The sequence below is a fragment of the Eptatretus burgeri genome, chromosome 7, assembly GCF_056783735.1.
Source record: "Eptatretus burgeri isolate ZD-2024b chromosome 7, Ebu_testis_v1, whole genome shotgun sequence".
NCBI classification, from domain to species: domain Eukaryota; kingdom Metazoa; phylum Chordata; class Myxini; order Myxiniformes; family Myxinidae; genus Eptatretus; species Eptatretus burgeri.
Genome location: NC_140967.1, coordinates 21,291,147 through 21,313,579, shown reverse-complemented (window position 1 = coordinate 21,313,579; position 22,433 = coordinate 21,291,147). Strand labels below are relative to the sequence as shown.

At 42.3% G+C, this 22,433-nt stretch overlaps 1 protein-coding gene across 2 annotated transcripts in view; it reads left to right on the top strand.

Moving 5' to 3' along the window:
• The window catches only part of SOS1 (SOS Ras/Rac guanine nucleotide exchange factor 1), a 140,366-nt gene that overhangs the window by 91,732 nt on the left and 26,201 nt on the right, over positions 1-22,433 (top strand). For both annotated transcript variants that reach the window (XM_085887624.1, XM_085887623.1), the window contains 4 exons: positions 5,406-5,504; positions 6,356-6,483; positions 8,098-8,365; positions 21,936-22,413. In XM_085887624.1, coding sequence (XP_085743750.1) covers positions 5,406-5,504; positions 6,356-6,483; positions 8,098-8,365; positions 21,936-22,413 — 973 coding nt within the window. The remainder of the gene's footprint in view (positions 1-5,405; positions 5,505-6,355; positions 6,484-8,097; positions 8,366-21,935; positions 22,414-22,433) is intronic.

Genomic DNA, 22,433 nt, shown 5'->3' with positions numbered 1-22,433 from the left:
AGTTCTTATGTTGCATGCTTATCTGAAGGGGCCAGCCCATACCCAGACCAAAGCAATGAGATGAGACAAAATCACTCAGGATGTACCTATTGGGCCCAATTGGACACCCCGTGTCTGTTTGCCACATTTATGAATTGCCATGGATGGCAAAGGAAAATAAAGGACTCTTTCGGACATAAACAGTTTGATTATAATTAATGGTCGATTGATAATGATGCGCTGCCATGGCGTGATCATTTTCAACTCCTCGAAAACAGGCAATGTTGTGCAGATCATGCAAAAACGTGTGAATGGGTGAAAGAGGATTTGACAATGCACAAAAGGTGTCGAGAAAGTGCCAAGTTCAAAACGCAAAACGGTTTCTTCACTAGCGCTAACATGCCAGGAGCCGGATCACTTTATGACGAGTCTCCATTCCTTCATGCATAGATCAAAATCCTGGAAACCATAGGAAGTACCTTTCCAGGTGAGCCAGTCCCACCGGGTACTGCACCATTTTAAAGAGGAAGCCCATCATAATTTCAGGGTGACTTGCGATGGGCATCAAATGCTGCCCTTGATCAGTGCTGCCCACGACGTGTGAGCAAATAAAAATATCCCTGGCAAATATAGATAACACAAAATATGCAAAGGTGTACAAGAGAAAATAATTTATAGGACGTCTTGGGGGGGGGGTGGAGGTGGGTTCAGTGAGTCCGTGGCATTACTCAGTTTATCTTTGTAGAAAATGCATGAGTTTGTTAAAATGACAAGTCAGAATTCTTACTTCCAACATCCAATTTTAAGTCCATTTCATCTTTAATACAGCAGATCTTGTTAATTTTCGTTGTGAACAGAAGAATTATATTTACATTCCACCTCACCTTTATATACACTGGCAGAGTACCCACCCTCGGACAATCTTGTTCCAAGCATGCACATTCTTCTGGCACATGCCTGTATTTCGGTGGTGTATAGGCAACTGACAGCTCTGTCGATCGGCAAACGAATAACCCATGTTACGTGCATGAAGTAAAAACATACCTACTGCTTATAATTCAAAACACCTCACCTACACTGCAAAACGTGGGGACAGGAATACTGAACTGTAAATGGTGGAGACTTGTAATACCCTCCCCCACCAAGAGGTGGCGCGAGACGATACACATTTACATTGAGAACTTGTGTTCCCCCACCCCAAAGAACACTAGCAAAGATAAAAACACCCCTATGCACAAAATGGGGTCATGCTGATCATACTTAAAAAATCTGGATTTAATCGTCCCAGAACTGTAGGAGTAGCATGGCAACAAACAAAAAAAAAAAAATCACTCATCGCGTGACACTTGGCGAAACGGAACAGCACTCGGAAGAGCGCATACCTCCGTAATGCTGAACAATTTACATTTTGTATCTCACTGATAGGTCGGATCTGAATCCAGGCCTTAACCAAAATCGAATCGGCTTGTTCTCATCACCTAACCAACTCGTTCACCAATTTTTGTCATTTCTCATCCACAAATTTTTGAGATATCATGCTATACATAGTTTTTGGCCCGATCTCTCAATGGTGAAGAATCACTTAAAAAAAATTTATCGTATCTGGATCTGGATTCGGATCTTCAGCAACAATTCATCGATTCGTCCTTGTAGTCAGGTTCCTTGTGTCCATAATTTGACGTTCGTTGGAATTTTTTGGAGTGGAGCTAACCCCAACATTTTTGGAAAGCTTAAACAATACCAAAACAGAAAATCCATGTTTCACATTTTTTTCAATGCATATAATGTGGTCAAATAGATCGTTTTGGGGTAAAAACCGTTTTTTTAAATATCAGCTCTAAAAATTCGATAATTAATCGCAAGCAAGCAACTGATGATGCATAATTGTTAACTCGAGGACAGTTCTTAATAGAGAATACATATATCTGTATTTTGAGCAATGGTTGCCATGGAAACAGCTATCATTTTATCAAATTACCGTTTATTTAATGTATTGCTTTCAAATCTTGAAACAAGTAACACATGAATATGGTGATCAGTGAAATGTACTTAATGTCAAATATTAGTTTGTAGCCAATTGGCATCACTGTCTCTCATGTCACTCATCATTGCCATCATCATCATCACCATCGTGGTCATGCCGTTCAATGTTTGAGTCCTCGTCATTCTCACACGAAGTGCTGCACACGCAAAGATCAGTGCATGTTAAGTTCTTGGCCCTGCAGGAACATCTCTGTGATGAACATTCTGTCTTGCACTGGCACCTTATCATCTCGATAATAGCCTTTGGTGCAGGGAGAATGTCTGTTGTCGGTTTGAGTTGACCACTCGTGTGTCCTTGTTGAAGCCATTCTTTAATGGATCAAGAAATGTTTGCTGAGAAATTGCTGCTTGACCCCAAACGTATGCCTGGATATGTACCCGCATGATATGCTGCCTCAGAGCACCGACAGTTGGTGGTAACTTGTCATTCTCAGCCATGTTCTTGCAGAAGAGATGCCACCGAAGTTCAGGGATGCTGGAAATATTGACACCACTTGGACAATAACCTGAACAGACAAATCTTGCTAAAGTTGTGTATAGTTCCTCTGACAGTTCAGCATCCTTACAGAGCATAGCAAAGGCATCTACCATGTCGTCATCGGCCTTCAAGCAGCACTGGAACCACTTTGCCTTACCATGTCGAGCAAACCGCCCAGTATTATCGGCACCTGTGAATGCGTGGAAGGCTGGCAATGCCTGGGCTCTCTCCTCACCTGGGGCCTTCCAGATTGGCTCGATTTTGACAATGCTAGATGCCATTGAGATAGATGTGTGTCTTGGCAGGAGATGATAGTTTGCTATGGCAAGAACCAGAACATCCGTATCAGGTGAGAATATCGTCAGCTCAATATCTCCCGTGTGTTGCTGTGATGCAGCTATTGCTTGCTGGATCATCAACGTATCGGCCTACTCATGGTTATTTGCCTCAAATTAGAGACCCCTGTTGCTCGACGTCCGCCCAGATGCCGAAACGACTACCACCTTTGTTGAATCGCGGTTGTATTCGAGAGTTTTCTCTGCCAAGTACTCCGTCAGATCAGCCTTGGTTTGATCATGGGACAGAAATCGACTCATCGTGATGTGTTTGATCCTGGTATCATCCTTGACCTGATATTGGACTGGTGCCTTTCCTTGACGTCGTTTGTCTCTGGTTGTGCTCTTGAGGGAATCTTGCTTGTATGTATGAAAAACAAGAATTACAAGGTCAAAGCCTCTGGTCAGACTAATCACCCTATCATTGAAACATTCACTGAGGTCCTTCACAGTCACGACCATTGCTGGTTTCTTGGTCATTTTCTGGACAACTACCATTCCATCCACGACTGCGACCTTCGTGCTAGAACTGCCATCAATTACAGCATCAGCAGGTGCTGGTTCCATGTGTGTGGCATCAAGCTCATCTTCTGGTAAAGACGGTTCCTTGTTGGCAAACTTCTCCAAGTTGTGGATTAGCTTCGACTTGTCGGTGCATGACAGTAAGCTACCGTTTGGTGCAAACAGGGCCCTCGGTGTCACAGTGAATTCAGAGTTGCCAATTGCATCCTTCTGGTCGACGTCCCTGCTGGATCTGGAGAGTACCATCAGTCTACCATACAAATCCTTGGTTTCTTTTAGATCTATTGTCTTGTCCCTGATCTTGTTTGCTAGTGTTGTATTGCCAGACATGTACATTCTGTTCTTCTCCTTCTTCACTGGCACCCATAGGCTGACATCACCATTGATCCGTTTAGCAACAAAATCTTCATAGAGATTGTGTCCCGTTTCATCAATGTTCAGTATCTGTGGTACAAATTCTTCTGGCACATAAGCGTGGGTGACCACATTGAAGAGCTGGTTACCCTCAACTTCAAATGGATGAGGCGATGGCATGGCGTCGCGACGTGGCGTCACCTATGTTCCCTACAAGATCACACTTACAATACATCAAACTACAAAAACTTAAAATCAAACGTTTTACTAATGAAGGTGCCAAAACCTTCTGATATTGAACAACAGACACACCAATGTTTCATTGCACAGATGGCCGTTTCCATGGCAACCAACTGTTCCAATACTTGAAAATCATAATACTTATGTGTAAGTTAGTCATGGTCACTATATTTAACAATTATTTAGGCCATCCGATGGAAAATATAATTTAAAAAAATGGCAATTCCACTCCAAAAATGCTGTTTCCATGGCAACCGACAGTCAAAATGCAACATTTTATTATCTTATCAAATTAATTGTTAGCCATTTAACAGTAATCCATCATCAGTTGGTTATTTTGTATTGTTTCAGATTTTTTTTTAATTGGAATTCAAAAAAAGCGTTTTTCACCCCCAAAACGACCTTTCCAAAAGTTGAAAAAAGGTCAAACATCATTTTTTTATTTTAATAGATTTTAAACTTCTCAAAAATCTATAGGTTTGGTACTCTCCAAAAAATTCCAACGAAATTATACAAGGAACCTGACTATTGTCACACAAGTTTTGTCCGAATCCGTCCATAACATTTTGAGATATTGTGCTATATATCGTTTTTGGCCCTATCTCTCAATGGTGAAGAATGACTTAATCCAGATCCGGATTTGGATCTTCACGGAAATTGAGCATTGCTGTCATTGGTCACCTACGTACAGAAAAAAAATTCAGAACGATTACTTGAAAACTGGCCAAAAATCATGTGACAAACAAACAGACAAACGCGATCGTCCAACATACTTGGTAAAAAAAGAAAAATTTCGCCAAGTAACAAACACTGGTCCATGAATGATATTAAGGATTATGGCTGAAATATTTTTTTTTTCTCATTGACCACTTTTGCTTGTACAGTATTGGAAACATAGCACCTCAATTTATCCTTGCACGTGGAGGATGGGACTCGAAATGAGAACAAAGTGCGAAAATCAATCCAAAATGATTTTGGGGTGCAAACCCATTGGCTGCTGAGTCCTCAGTGATATCTCCTCTACAACCCCGGCATGAGTACTTCTTGTCGGACTTGTCTGGGGGGAAAGAAAAGGAAATTAAACGATATTTAGCCCATCTAGTCTTGTATGGAGTCGACCTCGAGATTTTGCACATCAGACAACGTAATGTCTTGATCCACCTAATGTCGGTGCACATCTTGTGATGTGCGCCGGCCATTGAGGTTTTTGTAACACAAGGTGCAAAGTTGGTGCCTGGTTCATGAACTGTGCATATCTTTTGATTTTAACGTTGTGACGGAATCCTCGTCGTTTGATACATTTCCTGCCGATAATTATCAGCAAATCCAATTTTTTTTTTTTATCACCGAAACGTGTCAAACGCTGCGAGTGAGAAAGACTCAATTATGTTTGTTGTGCATGATTTTATGAGTTGTGTGATACGATTGTGTGTGTGGTTATTTTGTGATTGTAGTCCATTGGCGAAGGATTCAAAGAAGCTTTTCAGTACATGTTACCGAGACTGCTCTTACGACCCATCTATCACTGCCTTCACTATTTCGAGCTCTTAAAGGTAATGTGCTTTACACCTTCATCCTTTTTTCTAAAGTACATCTAAACTTTCAGGTTGTGCAAGCTGCATTACATCTTGCCTTTTAATTTTGTTTCACTCATCAATGGGTGCAACCAGACCAAAGTTTATCGTCGACAGACTCGTGACCCTCTTGAGGAGGGGTGGGAGGGGAATGTGGATGGAGGTTACCGGGTGTGGATGTAACGAGCCTTTCATACAGTATGTAATTAACCTCCGTCCACCTTCAGTGGTGGCGGTATGTTTTCACCCCTGTTTGTCTGTCTGGCTGTGAACAGGATATCTCAAAAAGTTATTGATGGATTTGACTGAAATTTAGCGGACGGGTTAGATGTGTGACAAGAACGAATTGATTAGATTTTGGTGGAGATCCGGATCTGCATTTGAATATTAGAATTATTTAAATTTCTTCAGTGATTCTTCACCATTGAGAGATGGGGCCAAAAGCGATATATAGCACGATGTCTCAAAAAGTTATAGACGAATTATGACATAACATAACCTGATGGACAGGTGTATGTGACAAGGAAGAATTGATTCGATTTTGGTGAAGATCTGGATCCAGATCTGGCCTTGTGGTGGGATACAAAACGTAAACTGTTCAGCCTGGCGGAGGTATTCACTCCACTCAATGCCGTTCTAGTTTACATTTTTATTATATCTAATATTTTTTATTTATGGAACTTGTATGGTTTGCTACACTGTCGGTGAGATTACAGCAATGAGCTCATCCAGAAACAAGGGATTTTTTTGGTGCAAATTGTTCCGGATCGTTACTAATAGTGTCTATATTATTACATTATTTTACCTGTCTATTTCTTTTTCACTTTCAGCAATTGGCAGAGAAGAGCAGGGATGAGGAAGACAGGGAATGTCTGAAGCAGGCCATTACAGCCTTGCTGAACCTACAGAGCAGCATTGAGCGCACATGCTCTCGCAACTTGCCGAAGCGTCGGCCTAGGTTTGTGTTTATGTGTTTACCAGTCACGCGTTCCTTCCATGGGATTTGTCAACAAAAGCCCAATCATTGCTTACGTTGTTTGTCCTACCTTTTATTTTTAATGTTATATTTTTCAACACAAGGTCTAGACTCATGGAAGAACGAGTTGACATTGGTTTAAAAAAAAGCAGTGTACTAAAAGTGGAAAGTGGGGCCAAATATGGGGAAAAAAAAACAGGTAAGATGGAGACAGAGAGAGACAGAGAAAGGGAAAGGAAACATTAACCTGCAATCAAAGTTGAGTTCTGTAGGATTGTTTTGGGGGTGGAGGGGGGTGACATGAGATGGTTTACCTCTTGCTTTAATCCTTGGAGTGAAGAGTGCAATTCAACAGCCTCAGGAAGGCAGTTCCACAAACGGGATAAAAGAGGAACAAAAGACTCGAGTTGTATGGAAAGCCTGTTTTTTGGGAGTTTAACCAGGAGAGTTTGCTGGAAGAATGTGTGTGCCCTGGAGGTGTTGAGGATGGTTTGAGGGCTAAGAGAGCACAGGGAGCTTGACCGGAGGAGAGATGGGTTAAACAAAAACCAGAGGCCACAAATTTGCAATGCGAGAGCAATGGGCCTTTTTTCCTTTTTTCTTTACCTCCATCACCAAAGTTGGATGGAGGTTTTGTTTTCACCCCTGTCTGTCTGTTTGTCTGTGAGCAGGATATCTCAAAAAGTTGTGGACAGATTCAGATAAAACTTGGTGGACATGTTGGGTGTGTGACAATGATGAATTGGTTTGATTTTGGTGAAGATCCAGATCTGGATATTATCATTTTTAAGTGATTCTTCACCATTGAAAGATAAGGCCAAAAACTATAAATGGCATGATATCTCAAAAAGTAATTGACGGATTACGACCAAACCTGGTGGATGAGTTGGGTCGGTGAAGAGAACAAGCTCATTGCATTTTGGTTAAGGTCCAGATGCAGATCCGGCCTATCAGTGGGATACAAAACGTAAACTGCCTGACGGAGGTATGCACTTTACCGAGTGCTGTGATAGGTTTTTTTTGTTTGCATGGTCGAGGCTTGTCGAAGAGCTCGCTTCAGCCTCATCTTGAGAGATGCTACTAATGTTGAGGCCTTTAGATTCGGAGAGAATTCACGAGAAACAGACGTGATGCTGAGGTGCCAGCCTGTATATAGGGGAGTGCAGTGCTCCATTCAGCGACTGTCAAAGATCTTGAGGCTGAGACTATTTTGGATTTATTTCCACAGGTCTGTGTAGGCTTTAAATTTTTGCACTGTTTCAATGAACTTCTTTTTTTGGTACACAATGTCAAGTCTCGTTGATGAGTTTGAACTGCAGTAAATGTTGAGTTTATTTTCTCAATAAATTAAAAGTCTTAATGCACAGAAAACAAAAAAACCGAAACATTTTATTGTTGTGTGCGACTGACGTTGTTTATACATTACATGAAATGAAGATCATGTGAACATTTGCATCATTAGAAAAGTATGCAGAACAAATAAAACTTATTTGGGAAATTAAATGATTGACAAAGTATTTTTTCCTTTAACCTCATGAGACTTTTTCGTTATGTTTTGTTTGTCGATTTATTCATTCACCTTATTCCATGTGTCAGTGAACCAGTACATCGCTACAATACAAACCCCATGAGGACTAAGCATTTGGCCCTCAAGCGCATGAAAGAGATCCAGAAGAATATCGATGGCTGGGAAGGTCGAGACATAGGTCAGTGCTGCAGCCAATTGCTGTTCGAAGGATTGCTCATGCGTGTTGGAGCCAAGAATTACCGTTACGTGTTTCTCTTCGATGGTCTCTTGGTCTTGTGCAAGCAGCTGGCCGCATCTCGGTTACCTGGTGGAAGTAGCGCCGAGTATCGACTCAAGGTAAAAGTTTTTTTTTTTTTCAATCTTCCTTTTTTCAGTTTCCCACATAATTTTCTCAACCATCACATTCATTTCACCCCACAATTTTGTCTACTTGTTCACTTTCACCTTTGTAGTATCTTGCAATGCCTGGTTTGAATGAACGTCTATATACTGTCGGACCCCGACATTTGTGGGGGATACGTTCCTGAAAAATGCCGCGAATGTCAAAATGTCGGGGCGTTGTTTCAATGGGAAGAAGGGGATAAGTTCCTGGCGGTTTGTGATCCATGAGGAAAAATCAAAAATCTCGTGAAAACCCGTGAATACGCCTGCGAAGACGCAAAAAAACGTGAATATGCCAAACACAGGGCCGCGAATGAAGAAGTAGGTCACATTTTATGAACTGCGAATGGCGAAACCATGAATGCCCTGGCCCGACAGTATTTATTTTGGGTCACCCGATTAAGATCGGATTATTTAGACTTTAGTAATACATTAAGAAGATTGTTGTTTATAACTGCAGCAAAAATAAACTTGGGAGTGCAACACAGTAATGGTTGGTCAAATGGCCTTCTCATTTCCTTGTTTTCGGTCGCACAAGTTCGTGCAACTACTATTTACGCTCAGTGGAGACTGGGCCCTTTATATATTAATTTGCATTCTGCAGATGGATTACATAGATGGTTAAATGCAATTCGTTATTTACTTTCTTCTCCATTACATATTTTTTGGCTCATCCATGCCCTACCAGTGGTTTCCTGGTTATCTTATCCAGCCGCTTCCAGGTGAGCGCCCAGGGGTATTGCCCCTATGTTTTGTAACATGCTGGAGGTTATGCCTGGTGTTGGCTTGATGGTTAGGGTGGTGGGCTTGGTATCCTAGGGTCCTGAGTTCAAATCCTGCTTGACTGTTGAATGAATACCAGGTGTGGTTGACTCAGCCTGTCATCCTTCTGAGGTCGGAAAAATGAGTACCAGCTTGCTGGGACGATTGAGCCATTTGAGTATCCTGCATCGAAAATCGATCTTCGAACATCCCTCTACGCATAAAAGGAGACACTCGACACACGACGCTTGATCGCCCAAAGCACGGCTATTTCTTGTTTTTACATAAATTTGAATAAGAATTGAAAGTTTTTGTTGTGATGTTGACTTTCCATGTGTGAAAACAGTGCTGCAGCAAATTTTGGGAAATTGGGCCAGGATTTGGAAAAACGTAAAAATAATAAACAAACAGACATTCTAATATATACTCTCTGGGGCAAGAAAAATGAACCAAGTAAATTTTTTATTTTTTATTTTTTGTCGTAAGTATTTTACCAAACATTAAAAATACCACCAAAACACCAGAACATGCAGAAATAGCTACAGGTACAAATCAGTATGGATGGAGTAGCTTGTCCCTTAGCTTTCTTTAAATAATCCAGTCTTTTGGTCAAACTTTCAGAAAGCTTCTTGCACCGAGAAATATCAATATTGTCCCATTCACGTTTGACAGCTTCCCAAAGTTGATCAGAATTTGCAAATTTCCTTCCAATAAGTTTGTGCTGAATATAGGCCCAAAACTTCACTCTGGGGTTCAAATCACGACTCCGACCAGACCAAAACACAAGTTTCAGGGACTTTTTCTCCAACCACTTTTTGGTGGCTTTTGCAGTATGGGCAGGGACATTATCATGTTGAAAAATGACTTTTTTGCTTTTCTCTCCAGGAAATATATTTTGGAGGCTGAGATGTAATCCTTTCTCTAATATTTCTGGTATTCCTTGGCAGTAATTGACTGTTCATACCTTATCAGCTCACTAACACCAGCAGATGAAAATGCACCCCAGACCATGATTCTACCTCCTCCATGCTTCACAGTTATTGAAATGCACTCAGGGTTGAATCTCTCACCAGATCTGAGAAGGCAACTTACTGGGGCATCACTGCAAAGCACAAATCTTGATTAATCACTCCACAGAACTCTCTGAAACCAATCTGAATCACAGTTCACAAATTCGGCCAAAAAGTGAAATCTGTCCTGAATGTTTTTCTTAGATAAGAGGCTTCTTTGCAATTTTTCTTGAGGCAAAACCAGCATCAGTCAACCTTCTTGTAATGGTCCTTCTAGAAACGGTCTTGTTTTCAGCAGTTCTGAACTCCTCTGGTAGTTTTCGCAGGCTTTTCTTTCTTTCCTGGAGAACTAAGAATTTCAGTCGCCTGTCATCTTTACTTGTTGTGTCTCTAGGCCTGCCAGATCCCTTCTTCCTTGCAGTAGAATCAGGTTTCTGGAACTGTAGACCTCTTTTGTTTATGGGAGGCAGAAAAATGGGGATTTTTCTCCTTCAGGAGCTTGTGGATTTCAGAATTGTCTTGCCCGCTTGACGAAGACAAGCAATTCGATTTTTAATATCCTCATCAGCATGGAACTTCTCTTTCTTTTGAGGCATTTCAAAATTGAAACACAAAAAACATGACCTAGACTAACACTGTACAAGTTATAAATTAGAGCAATTAGGCACTACATATGCACTAAACCCAAAAAACATGACAACCCATGAAAAATGTATTACAGATCATTAAAAGTACTGTCAGACCCCACTATTTGTAGGGGATACGTTCCTGGAAAATGCTGTGAATAGTGGGGCATTGTTTCAATGGAAAAAGGGGAGATAAGTTCCCGGCGGTTCATGATGCATGAGGGAAAATCAAAAATCCTGTGAATACGTACGCAAAAAACTGTGGAAACACGAAAAAAAAACCAACCTGAAAATACGCAAAGCACAGGGCCACGAATGTCGAAGCAGGTCTCATTTTATAAACCGCGAATATGGGAGCATGCGCCGGAGAAGCGCGTCGCTGCGTCCACTTTCCACCTGTACTCCATGGGCCTCCATCTGGCCATCCCCCAGGCAGATCCTGGCCCAACCCCATCTCTTTGAGATGCTGATGAACCTGCTGCAACCATGAGGCACGTGGTCAGCCCATTGGCCTCCTCCTCTCATGAGGCTCCCTCGCTGAGAGAATCTGGTGAGCAGGATCAGCATCAGGAAAACGAGGCATATGTCCATACAGCCGCAGCTGACACTCACGGACTATGGAGGGAACTAATCTCATTTGAGTCTCTCTCAGCAACCGCTCGTTGGACACAAAGTCTGACCAGCGATAGCCAAGGATTCTCCAAAGAGACCTGGTACCAAAGGAATTAAGTGTCTGCCTCAGATCCCTGGTCAGAGTCCAAGTCTCACATCCGTAGAGCAAGACTGGAACCACCAAGAACCTGAAGACTCGAACTTTCGTCGTCCTGCACAGGTAACGGCAGTACCACACCCCATGATCCAGTGAATCCTTGACTACCCAGGCCCGACCTAGGCATCTCTTGACCTCTGGTTCACAGCTACCAGAGACATGATTATCACTGCCAAGGCAAGTGAATCTTTCCATGATCTCAACATCCTCACCACAAACAGGTACAGGCAAGATAGCAGCATACAAGATGTCATTGTAAGCCTGGATCTTAGTTTTGACCCAGGAAACCCATAATCCCAGCAGCTCCAACTCCTCATTCAGCACCTCGAGGGCCATCAAAAAGATATCCAGTCTCTGCAAAGATGACTGTGTCATCTGCGAAATGAAGGTCAGAGATCTTGACATTCCGAAACGATGCACCGCAGCTTGATCTCTCCGACACCCTTCACATAATCCAGTCCATACAAGCACTGAAAAGTGTGGGAGCGAGTACACACCACTGACAAACTCCAGTAACAACTGGGAATAAGTCAGAGATGGTAGCACCACATCTCACAGCACTCCCAGTACCAGAGTATAGTTCAGACATCAGATTGATCAGTTTTGGTGTCACCCCATGAAGACCAAGAATCCTCTAGAGGGCATCCCGATTTATTGAATTGAATGCTTTGCAGAGATCAACATAAGCTGCAAGGAGCCCCTGCCGAAACCCGTCTGCATTCTGTGAGGACCCGAAGAGCAAGGATACGGTCAATTGTTGATCTCTTTGGTATAAAGCCTGATTGCTCTGGGTGTTGTTGCTCAAGCACATGGTGGTGAACCGAATCCAGAATTATCCGAGCAAAGACCTTGCCCCGGCATTGAGAGCAGCCTCACCCATTGGTAGTTGTTACAGTCCTGGCGATCTCCCTTCCCTTCCCAGAGAGGGACAACAAGGCCCCTCTTCCAGTCAGTTGGGATGATGCCTGTGTTTCAGGCAGAGCACAGAACTGCATGCAACGATACGAGTGCAGCATTTCCACCAGCCTTGAGAAGTTCAGCAATGGATGCCACAGATCCCTGGAGCTTTACTCAATTCCAACCGGTTCACCACGGCCTCTGTTTCCACAAATGAAGGTGGATCACAGTTTATTGGAGGGTCTGCATCAGGGACAGTAACAACCCGGACATCCAACTCGACAGCCTGATACAGCCGCTCAAAGTAACCGGCCCAGTGGGCCTTCACTTCGGACTCCTCTGTCAAGAGCCCTCCACCCTGCACTCAAACTGCAGTACACTGAGTGACAGGCGTGGAGGAATTCAATGTGCGAATTCCCCTGTAAGCAGGACAAGAATCACCTGACCACAGGTGATGCTCTACCCCTTCACAGATTCCTCGCACATAGGCCTCCTTGTCCACCCTTAGCGGACGTATAGTTTTACACCTCAGCTCCCTGAACAGCTCAGCTCTTCCATTAAGCCACCCCTGTGACACTGGTCAAAGGTATCTGGTGTCCCTTGAGAGAAAAAAATCTTCTTCGCCTTGCCGTGAGTTCCAAGACATCCACCGGCAACATCAAGGACGGTGGTCTTGAAGGCACTCCACAATAGTGGGGCAGACAACAGCAATTTTTGAGAGGAATCGTGCAAATGATGACACAAGCATCAAATTTGGCACATTTGTTCTCCAGGGGATTCTAATCAAATCTGCCTGATTGACCATTTGAAAATCCAAATTTTGAAAAATTTGAAAAAAAAACAAAAAAACCCTAACAAAAAAGTCAAAAACACTAATCGATGTTGGATGCTGGCTGAGATTGGTGAATGTTTCAGAAACATCATCAAAGACGTTCCAAGTCTGCCATGCAGTTTTCTTCCCTTTACTGCGGAAAAGCTGACCACGTGCCTCTGTGACCCTAAAGTCCTATCAGTAATTAGAATGCAGTTTTCTTCCCTTTACCGCGGAAGGCAGACATGACGTCACATCCAGTGAACGCATGGAAGTATGGGATCCCTCTCGCTTTCTCAGGCCCTATTGCAGAAACTACATCATGGACTGGAATCCATCGTGTCTTGGCTCCTTGGCCAAAGGCAATCCACATGTTCTCAAGACCTAGTTCCTGTAAGGATGGCAGTACAGATATTGCTATGACTAGTACGTCCGTGTCATTAGCCTTAATGATAATGTACTTGCTACCATCCGTCGTTGCATTGCTGGCATGTACAAATATTCGAGTGTCAGCTTCTTCATGACAACATGGAGACACAGCATCCAGTGACTTCCTTGTGTTTCTAATGGCATCTTCTCCTTTTGTGACAATGACTGTGCTTGTCGTCTGTGCTTCACACATCTTTTCTGCAAGGAAGTGAAACAGCTCAGTCCTGTTGCTGTCATCTCAAAGAAAGCTTCTCCAGTTACTTGGGGTCTTACTGGTTCCTGTCACTCTTCTTCTGATTCCTTGCCCCCTTTTCGATCTTGCCTCGGACTTCAGACTTGACTTCTTGTACACATCAAACACTACGTCCACCCTCTCGTACCTGGCACCATAGGATTCCACCTTTGGGATGATGTCTTCTTTTGCATAGTCATCAAATATCTTTGAAGTGCGTGGAGGTAGGGCATTGATAAGTGCTGAGCCATCAATGATGACTGCATCTCCCCTTGGTTCTCTGTCTGGGATGTTCACTTGCGCTTCAAGAATTTCAGCCAGCTCTGACTTCAAATTTTTTTGAAAAAAAAATTTTTTTTTCTTCAAAATTTGGATTTTCAAATGGCCAATCGGGAAGATTTGATCAGAAAGCCCTGCAGAACAGAAATGCCAAATTTGATGCTTGTATCATAATTTGCACGATTTTTCTGCTTACCTTATTAACACTATTACCTTACTTCGACCTTTGGCCATGATGGAAGTTGATTTGAAATAAACCGTTTATTTGTTACATCTCTATTTTGAAAAAGCTTTTCCAAATAAAACCAGAAAAAGAACAATCAGAGATTGCAGACTTTCACCAGGACTTGTTTTGTGTGGTGTTTGTGGAGTGTATTTTGTTTGGTGTTTGTGTACTGGTGCATTACATAATTAAGAAGAGACATAATTAGAACTGCCACTTTATAACTGCTGGCAGTGATGCCGGTTCAGCCATTTCAGAGATTTCTGAAGGTGTAAAAAAAACAATATGACTGCCGAATCACATGACCGATGACATCATCAAAAATATTTTGCAGACAATTTTATCCCAAGATGACCCTCAAAATTTTTCATCCTGATCAGATATAGCATTCTACATATGAAATTATGATGTCATAACGAAAGCACCAATGACGTCATTAAAAAATCACACCCATTCCCCATGAGGAGTACTTACTAAATACCAAGTTTCAATTTTTTCCTTGGTGCAGTTTCAGAGATACAGAGGTCCAAAGTTTTTCCATTTTTCCAACATGACTGCCACACCACGTGACTTATGATGTCGTAATTATCATGAAAACATTCTACATGAGTAGTCGCATAAATGTTGAAAATTTTGTCTCAATCCGACAAGCGGTTGCGGAGAAAAATACGAAAGTTCTGTGCAAACAAACAAACACAAACAGACAAACAAACAAATAAAAATAAACTAAACCAATGTCACCCGCAGGGTGACCCGTATCTTCCCAAAAGGTGACCACGTGTGACTTCTTTAAGGTCACACTGAGGTGAACAGAGCTGCTATCCACTAGGAGCGACTGCTTGAGGAATATCTGCCTACGAGAGATTCCGATGAGAATCGTTCAACAGAGTAACCATGAAAAATATGCGTTTGCCTCATAACGTCACCAAATGACGTCATAATGTCTCAAGCTTGACATATCTAGAAAGCACTCATCGAGGTGTTCAATTTGAGGTATTACACGATATGGTACCTAAGATTTCAAAATTTGACCTTGGGGTCAAAAACTTTCGACCTCCAGCGCTAACCATGAAGGTCAAGGCCGATCGCCACCAAAAATTAATCAGCTGAGCGCCTGACCATGAACTATATTCCCATGAAGTTTGAAGACGATCCGATCAAAATTACTCAAAAAATAATGGTTTCGTCGACTCCCCTGATTTGCGACAAAGTGACCTTGACCTTTGACCTTGACCTTGAAAATTTTATGCGCTGAAAGGGACCTCTATAGGCCTCTGATATGTGAAGTTACAAAAATTTCCAATGATAACTGTGCTCTGCAGAGTGATCGATACGTGATTACAGACAAACAAAAAAACAAAAAAGCAAACAAAAAAAAAAGCATACAAGTTGACTAACATTTCTTGCAAAAACTTCGTTTTGGCAAGATAACAAGCCGGTAGGCGACATGGGTGGTCGCAACATAATTGCATACTAGTCATTCAGTTTTTGACGGATCGGGCTGAAAATGTTTGACAAAGAGGTTGATTATAGTGCGCATAAAAGCCTGGAAGCCCATTTTTGATTTTCGAAAAAATCAATTTTTTATGATTTTTCAAACATTTCAAAGTCCCGTTGCTCGGCAACAGTGGTGTCCATAGCAACGGTGCTCAAAAGCATCGAACTAGATCCTGGTATGAACCTACCTGTCAAGTTTCATCAAAATTCAGTTGACTCCTCTGGCCTCCAGAGCTGTCCATTACATAGAAACAAAAAAAATATGGTAAATAGACACCCTATTTTTGAAGGACTCCCATTTGAAAAATAGAAACAAAATCAAAAATCGGCTCGAGTAAAATTTTCTAAATATCTCGAAGTGTTTAATTCCGAAGTCTCGTTTCTCCACATTCAAAACTGTAGGACAAGTATTGAAAATACCATACGCGGTTTTTCGGCTGCTGCATAGCAACGGGTGGTTGCGAGGTAAAGAAACTCAAACGCGCACACTCCCAGCCCATATGGCACCTGTTCGCCAAGTTTCATCAAAATCGGTTTGCTGGTTTGTGCTGTGGAGCCTGACGTTGCAGACCCACACACACACACACGCACGCACGCACGCACAGAAAACCCGACAATAAGGGTACTCTAGCAACCACCCAACAAACAAACACAAACAGACAAACAAACAAACAAACGGACCTAAATGCAATACCCTCGCTAAAGTAAGGCCTAAGTCACATTTGCCACGGCGGCTGCAGTATTTCCACGGTCACACAATGTAGCAGTCACATATGTTTTTATTTTTCGGGGAGCCGCACGGGGTATTTAGAAATTGTGGAGACCGAAAACGTGGGGTTTCCGTACGGTCTTTGATTTGATGTCGCACGGTGACCTTTGGGCGTCCTGCGGTGGCATTAGAATTTTCAAGGCAGACGCAAGGTAGCCTCAAGGTGCCCGCAAGGCGAACGTGCGGCCAGATGGACGGTAACGAATGGGTTAATTATTATTTTTATTTTTTTTTACCAGTTTTTTTTTCGGCTTGTCGAATTGCTACGGCGAACGTAGAAATGAAAAAAGTTATAACTCCGCGTTATAATTCCACGGCGACCCCTACGGCCTGTAAAAGATGGCCAAATGGCGTAGGGCCACCCTGAGGCCACCGCAGAAACTCTGCGGCCGCCGCACGTTTCTGTCAATTCAGAGGGCGTACGGCCGCCATACTCTTGCCGTAGAGAAAATGTGACTTCGGCCAAACTCGAGTGGTCAATGACATGCCATCGCAAATCCCCATGATTCCCACCTAAAGCTGAAAGATGGCAAAAAGTTCCACCAAGAATGACCCAATATCAAAATTTATGTTAAATTTTTCCCTCTCTTTTGACCTCTGTGACCCTAAAGTCCTCACCCCCTGGGGCATGAACCCAGGGTCAAAAAAAAAATCGTTGTACATTTCATGTATCCTCCAATGTTGATTACATCTATATAATTCCAGCAATGTGTGTGTGTGTGTGTGTGTGTGTGTGTGTGTGTGTGTGTGTGTGTGTGTGTGTGTGTGTGTGTGTGTGTGTGTGTGTGTGTGTGTGTGTGTGTGTGTGTGTGTGTGTGTGTGTGTGTGTGTGACCGCTGTTTCTCGACAACCACTGGTCCGATCTGATTGAAACTTGCCAGGTATATTGCTGGGGACCTGAGTATGTGCCTTTTCAAGGTTTGATATTAATCGGACAAGTGCTTCCCAAGTTATGGCCATTTATTTACCAAACCAATGACAAGACACGTTGTTGCGTGGGTGTGGGGGAAGCTCAGTCGCGTTCCCCATTACGGGTTACAACGTACAGGCTTCCGGAGAGTGATGACTTTGTGTATTCTAATAATTTCTCGATTTCTTATGCGCATTTATAGATAAACAATGCCCCAAGTTATGATCATTTTCATATTAGATGGTGCATAAATTTAGGTAACATCAGAGTGCTGGTATGCTCCAAACCAGGAAGTAAATTTTTTTTCTCTCTCTTCTCTTCTCTTTTTGTTTTTCCTTGCGACGACATTGTGAATAGGTAAAATATGTTGGCGCTAATTGAATAATTGGCCATTAAAACCTAAATTGCAAATAATCGTAACTATGATATGCGAACTTCCGGGCCACGCACGTACGGGCACGCGAGAGTGAAGAAACTGCCTGTGTGGTTGTTGTTTCTTGCTCGCGGTTGGAATATTTATTTACTTATTATTTATTTACTTATTTTTTACGGGCACGTACTAGTATATAAAGTTTCATCAAAAATAAATGTTTAAAAATGTGCCTGTAATTGCATTTTTTGGTTTTTGACTTTTTGGCCCCATGCTCTTGGGTGGGGCCAAAAATGATATGGCCCTTGCACTTTCGTGCCTTGTGGTGATTAGAACCACAAAGTTTGGTGAATTTCTGCCCAACCGTTAGGAGATAGCATGACGACGGACTGGCGGAGTCAATTGCAATATCCCACCGTTTTTTGAAAAAAGCATGGGGACAATGATTTCTTGACCTTTTGTTGCAATCTATTTCCACTCTTTTGTTAGAAATTTTTGGCCTGTTATTAGAATTCACCTTATCCATGATTGCCAGCAAATCATGAAGCACTTCATGGCAACAATAAATGCCAAACAAAAATGGGTAATTGGACATAATCCATCTGCACTCGAGGGCAAAAAAGAAAGAAAAATAAGCCGAGCTGTTTTTTTTTAATTCGGAGCCATTGACGCACAGTACATATTCCAGTTTGAATTGATTACTCATGTTACAGCAGCTAATCAACCCCAAACTCACCTCCTTCAAATTCCCTGCTTTCCTTCCTGAAAGTCCCTGTGGTATCCATCTTGTATACCCCGTGTTCCCCACCCCATCCCCTCCCTTCCACAGATCTCCTGTCTGTTCCCCACTGTTTTGTCCTACCCTCTCCCACCCCTCTTGTCTCCTGCCCCCCCCCCACCCTTGTTGTGTGTTGTGTATTAGCTCTCATACAAGCCTCGACAATGTAAACAAACAAAAAAGAAAAAAAAATGAAAAAGCTAAAAGCCCTCTGCACATGGTTCACAGCAATTTTAATAACAAAACTCGTGTTTTAAGAAGTTTTGTGCTCAAAAAAACGAAAATTACGAAATTTCCGTATTTCATCTTCTTTTCATCTGTAAAGGCTAATATCTCAGGTAAGACAAATTAGTTTTTTTTTTTTAAATTACACATAAAAAATGGAAGACATGACTATTTTGGGATGTTCTTTGTAAAAAAAAAAATAATCATAATTAAAATATATATTTTACTGTTAGAAGTAATGTATACTGTCGTTTTTCGTGGGTGTATTCATTGGATTTTTATTTTGATTGCTCCCCATGAGTCTGCAACTGTGAATCAGAATAGCACTAAGCTCCTTGACTTTGCAAGAAGTCATGGACTGAAGGTGGGTGGTTCATGGTTTCAGCACCCACAAGCTCATCGCTTGACTTGGTATTCCAACGCTGGCAGTGTGACAAAGGAGATTGACCATGTGCTCATTGATGGTCGCTGGAGGATGATCCAGAACTGCAGGGTCTACCAGAGTGCTCAGTTCCTCAATACCGACCACAGGCTTGTTGTAGCAACTCTGAAGTTGCAGCTTAAATCCAGGAGAATGGTACCATCCCAGCCTAGGCTAGATGTTGGCAAGCTCAAGGATGAGAGGGTAGCTGAGGAGTTTGCAAACAGGCTGAGTGGGGATTTGGGGGTCTGTGTGCTTTGGGGAAGCCTGAAGAGTTGTAGTGTAGTAGATAGTAGAAAATCATGCAAATTATGATACAAGCATCAAATTTGGCATTTCTGTTCTGCAGGGCTTTCTGATCAAATCTTCCCGATTGGCCATTTGAAAATCCAAATTTTGAAGAAAAAAAAAATTTTTTTTTTTCAAAAACATTTGAAGTCAGAGCTGGCTGAAATTCTTGAAGCACAAGTGAACATCCCAGACAAAGAACCAAGGGAAGATGCAGTCATCATTGATGGCTCAGCACTTATCAATGCCCTACCTCCACGCATTTCAAAGATATTTGATGACTATGCTAAAGAAGACATCATCCCAAAGATGGAATCCTATGGTGCCAGGTACGAGAGGGTGGACGTAGTGTTTGATGTGTACAAGAAGTCAAGTCTGAAGTCCGAGGCAAGGTCTAAAAGGGGGCAAGGAATCAGAAGAAGAGTGACAGGAACCAGTAAGATCCCAAGTAACAGGAGAAGCTTTCTTTGAGATGACAGCAACAAGACTGAGCTGTTTCACTTCCTTGCGGAAAAGATGTGTGAAGCACAGACGACAAGCACAGTCATTGTCACAAAAGGAGAAGATGCCATTAGCAACACAAGGAAGTCACTGGATGCTGTGTCTCCATGTTGTCATGAAGAAGCTGACACTCGAATATTTGTACATGCCAGCAATGCAACGACGGATGGTAGCAAGTACATTATCATTAAGGCTAATGACACGGACGTACTAGTCATAGCAATATCTGTACTGCCATGCTTACAGGAACTAGGTCTTGAGAACATGTGGATTGCCTTTGGCCAAGGAGTCAAGGCACGATGGATTCCAGTCCATGAGGTAGTTTCTGCAATAGGGCCTGAGAAAGCTTGAGGGATCACATACTTCCATGCGTTCACTGGATGCGACGTCGTGTCTGCCTTCCGCGGTAAAGGGAAGAAAACTGCATGGCAGACTTGGAACGTCTTTGATGATGTTTCTGAAACATTCACCAATCTCAGCCAGCATCCAACATTGATTCGTGATCTTGACTTTTTTGAAGTTTTTTTTTTTCTTCAAATTTTTCAAAATTTGCATTTTCAAATGGACAATCAGGCAGATTTGATTAGAATCCCCTGGAGAACAAATGTGCCAGATTTGATGCTTGTATCATCATTTACATGATTCCTCTCAAAAATTGCTGTTATCTGCCCCACTATAAGCTTTATGATCATTAATTTTACAAAGAAAACATGGAAATGCAAAATAGAATCGCAAGAGAGCAAAAGTTATTTCAGTCAGAAAGTGGTTAATGTGTGGAATGGTCTCCCAGGAAAAATAGTGGCAGCAGAGGGGGGTGGATAGGTTTAAATTGGATTTGGATGGGTACCTACTGTAGATGCATTGAAGATACAGGGGTATTTAGATGCTGGCTTGGGTGGATGGTAGGTAGTTTATGTGTTGATAGGTAACGATACAGCGGTTGGATAGCACAGGCATGATGCACCGAATGGCCTCCACCTGCATCAAAGATCCTTGTGCGTTCTTGAGTGACTCCCGGCCACAATTGTGTAAAGCATCTTTGTAACTATCATAGTCAGGGCTCTTTCTGAACAATTTCAATTGAGTTACGTTGCTGTTTTGTGATTATGCTCGACCACACGGGAGCCTCATATTCCAATACAGGGTCGCCAAAAGATGTGAAAATGGTTACAAGATCAGACAAGCTATGGATTGAAATAAAGTTTTGTTTTGCACATTTAATGTTATGTGAGATCTTCACACATTTGTGAAATAGATGGAAATACAAAAGAGTAAACAAAATTATTTGACCTACCGAGAAATGAGAAGGAATAAACTCGCCCGAATCTGAGCCTCGTGGAAATATCAACTTACTACATACATGTTGTGCCAGCACTAAAGATTAAATTGATGCGCATTGTGACATCACTCAGTTGTGTGACATACCAGCTGATTATAACATCCTTGATGTGGTCTAGATTGGTGTTTGTTTTTTTACTGCAAGGGACCAATTTTCTCTCGTTACCTTAAGCCACTTGAGGTGTTTTATAATGAGAAGCCAGAAGGATGAAGTAATAGTGTGTGGTTGATGTTATTAGCTGTCATCTTCATATAGTCATGTCAATGAAGCAGAAAATAAATACCATACCATTGTGTTGTTAACATTAAATGATGATTTAAATGAGGTTGTACTATATTACTTTTCAAAGAAGGGACCACTTTGCTAACTCTTCATGGTTCCTTCTACAGGAAAAGTTTCCTGTGCGAAAGGCGAGAATCCATGACAAGGATGACACTCCTGAATGCCGACACGCCTTCGAGATCGTGTGTCGTTGGTCAGAAGGTGGTGGCGTAGGAGGGGCAGGTGTGGGAAGTTTGAGCGGAGTTGCCGGCGGCACGGGGGTTTCGGGAAGCCTCGGTGGAGGGAGTGGTTCAACGTTGGTGATGTCTGCAAAGACTGCAGAAGAGAAGGAGGGATGGATGGCGGCTTTAATCTCTCTGCAGTATCGTAGTACTCTTGAGCGAATGTTGGACACTGCACTGTCTGAGGAGGAGAAGGAGAGGCCACTGCGTCTGCCTTTACCTGTGGAATACCGCTTTGCTGAGGAGGATGCCGAGGAGAATGTGGTGTTTGAGGACAGTGTGCTCACCAAGTCGGTTATTCCCATCATTCGTGGTGGCACCGTACTCAAGCTTATTGAAAGGCTTACATATCACATGTATGCTGGTGCGTAAAACAATGCCATC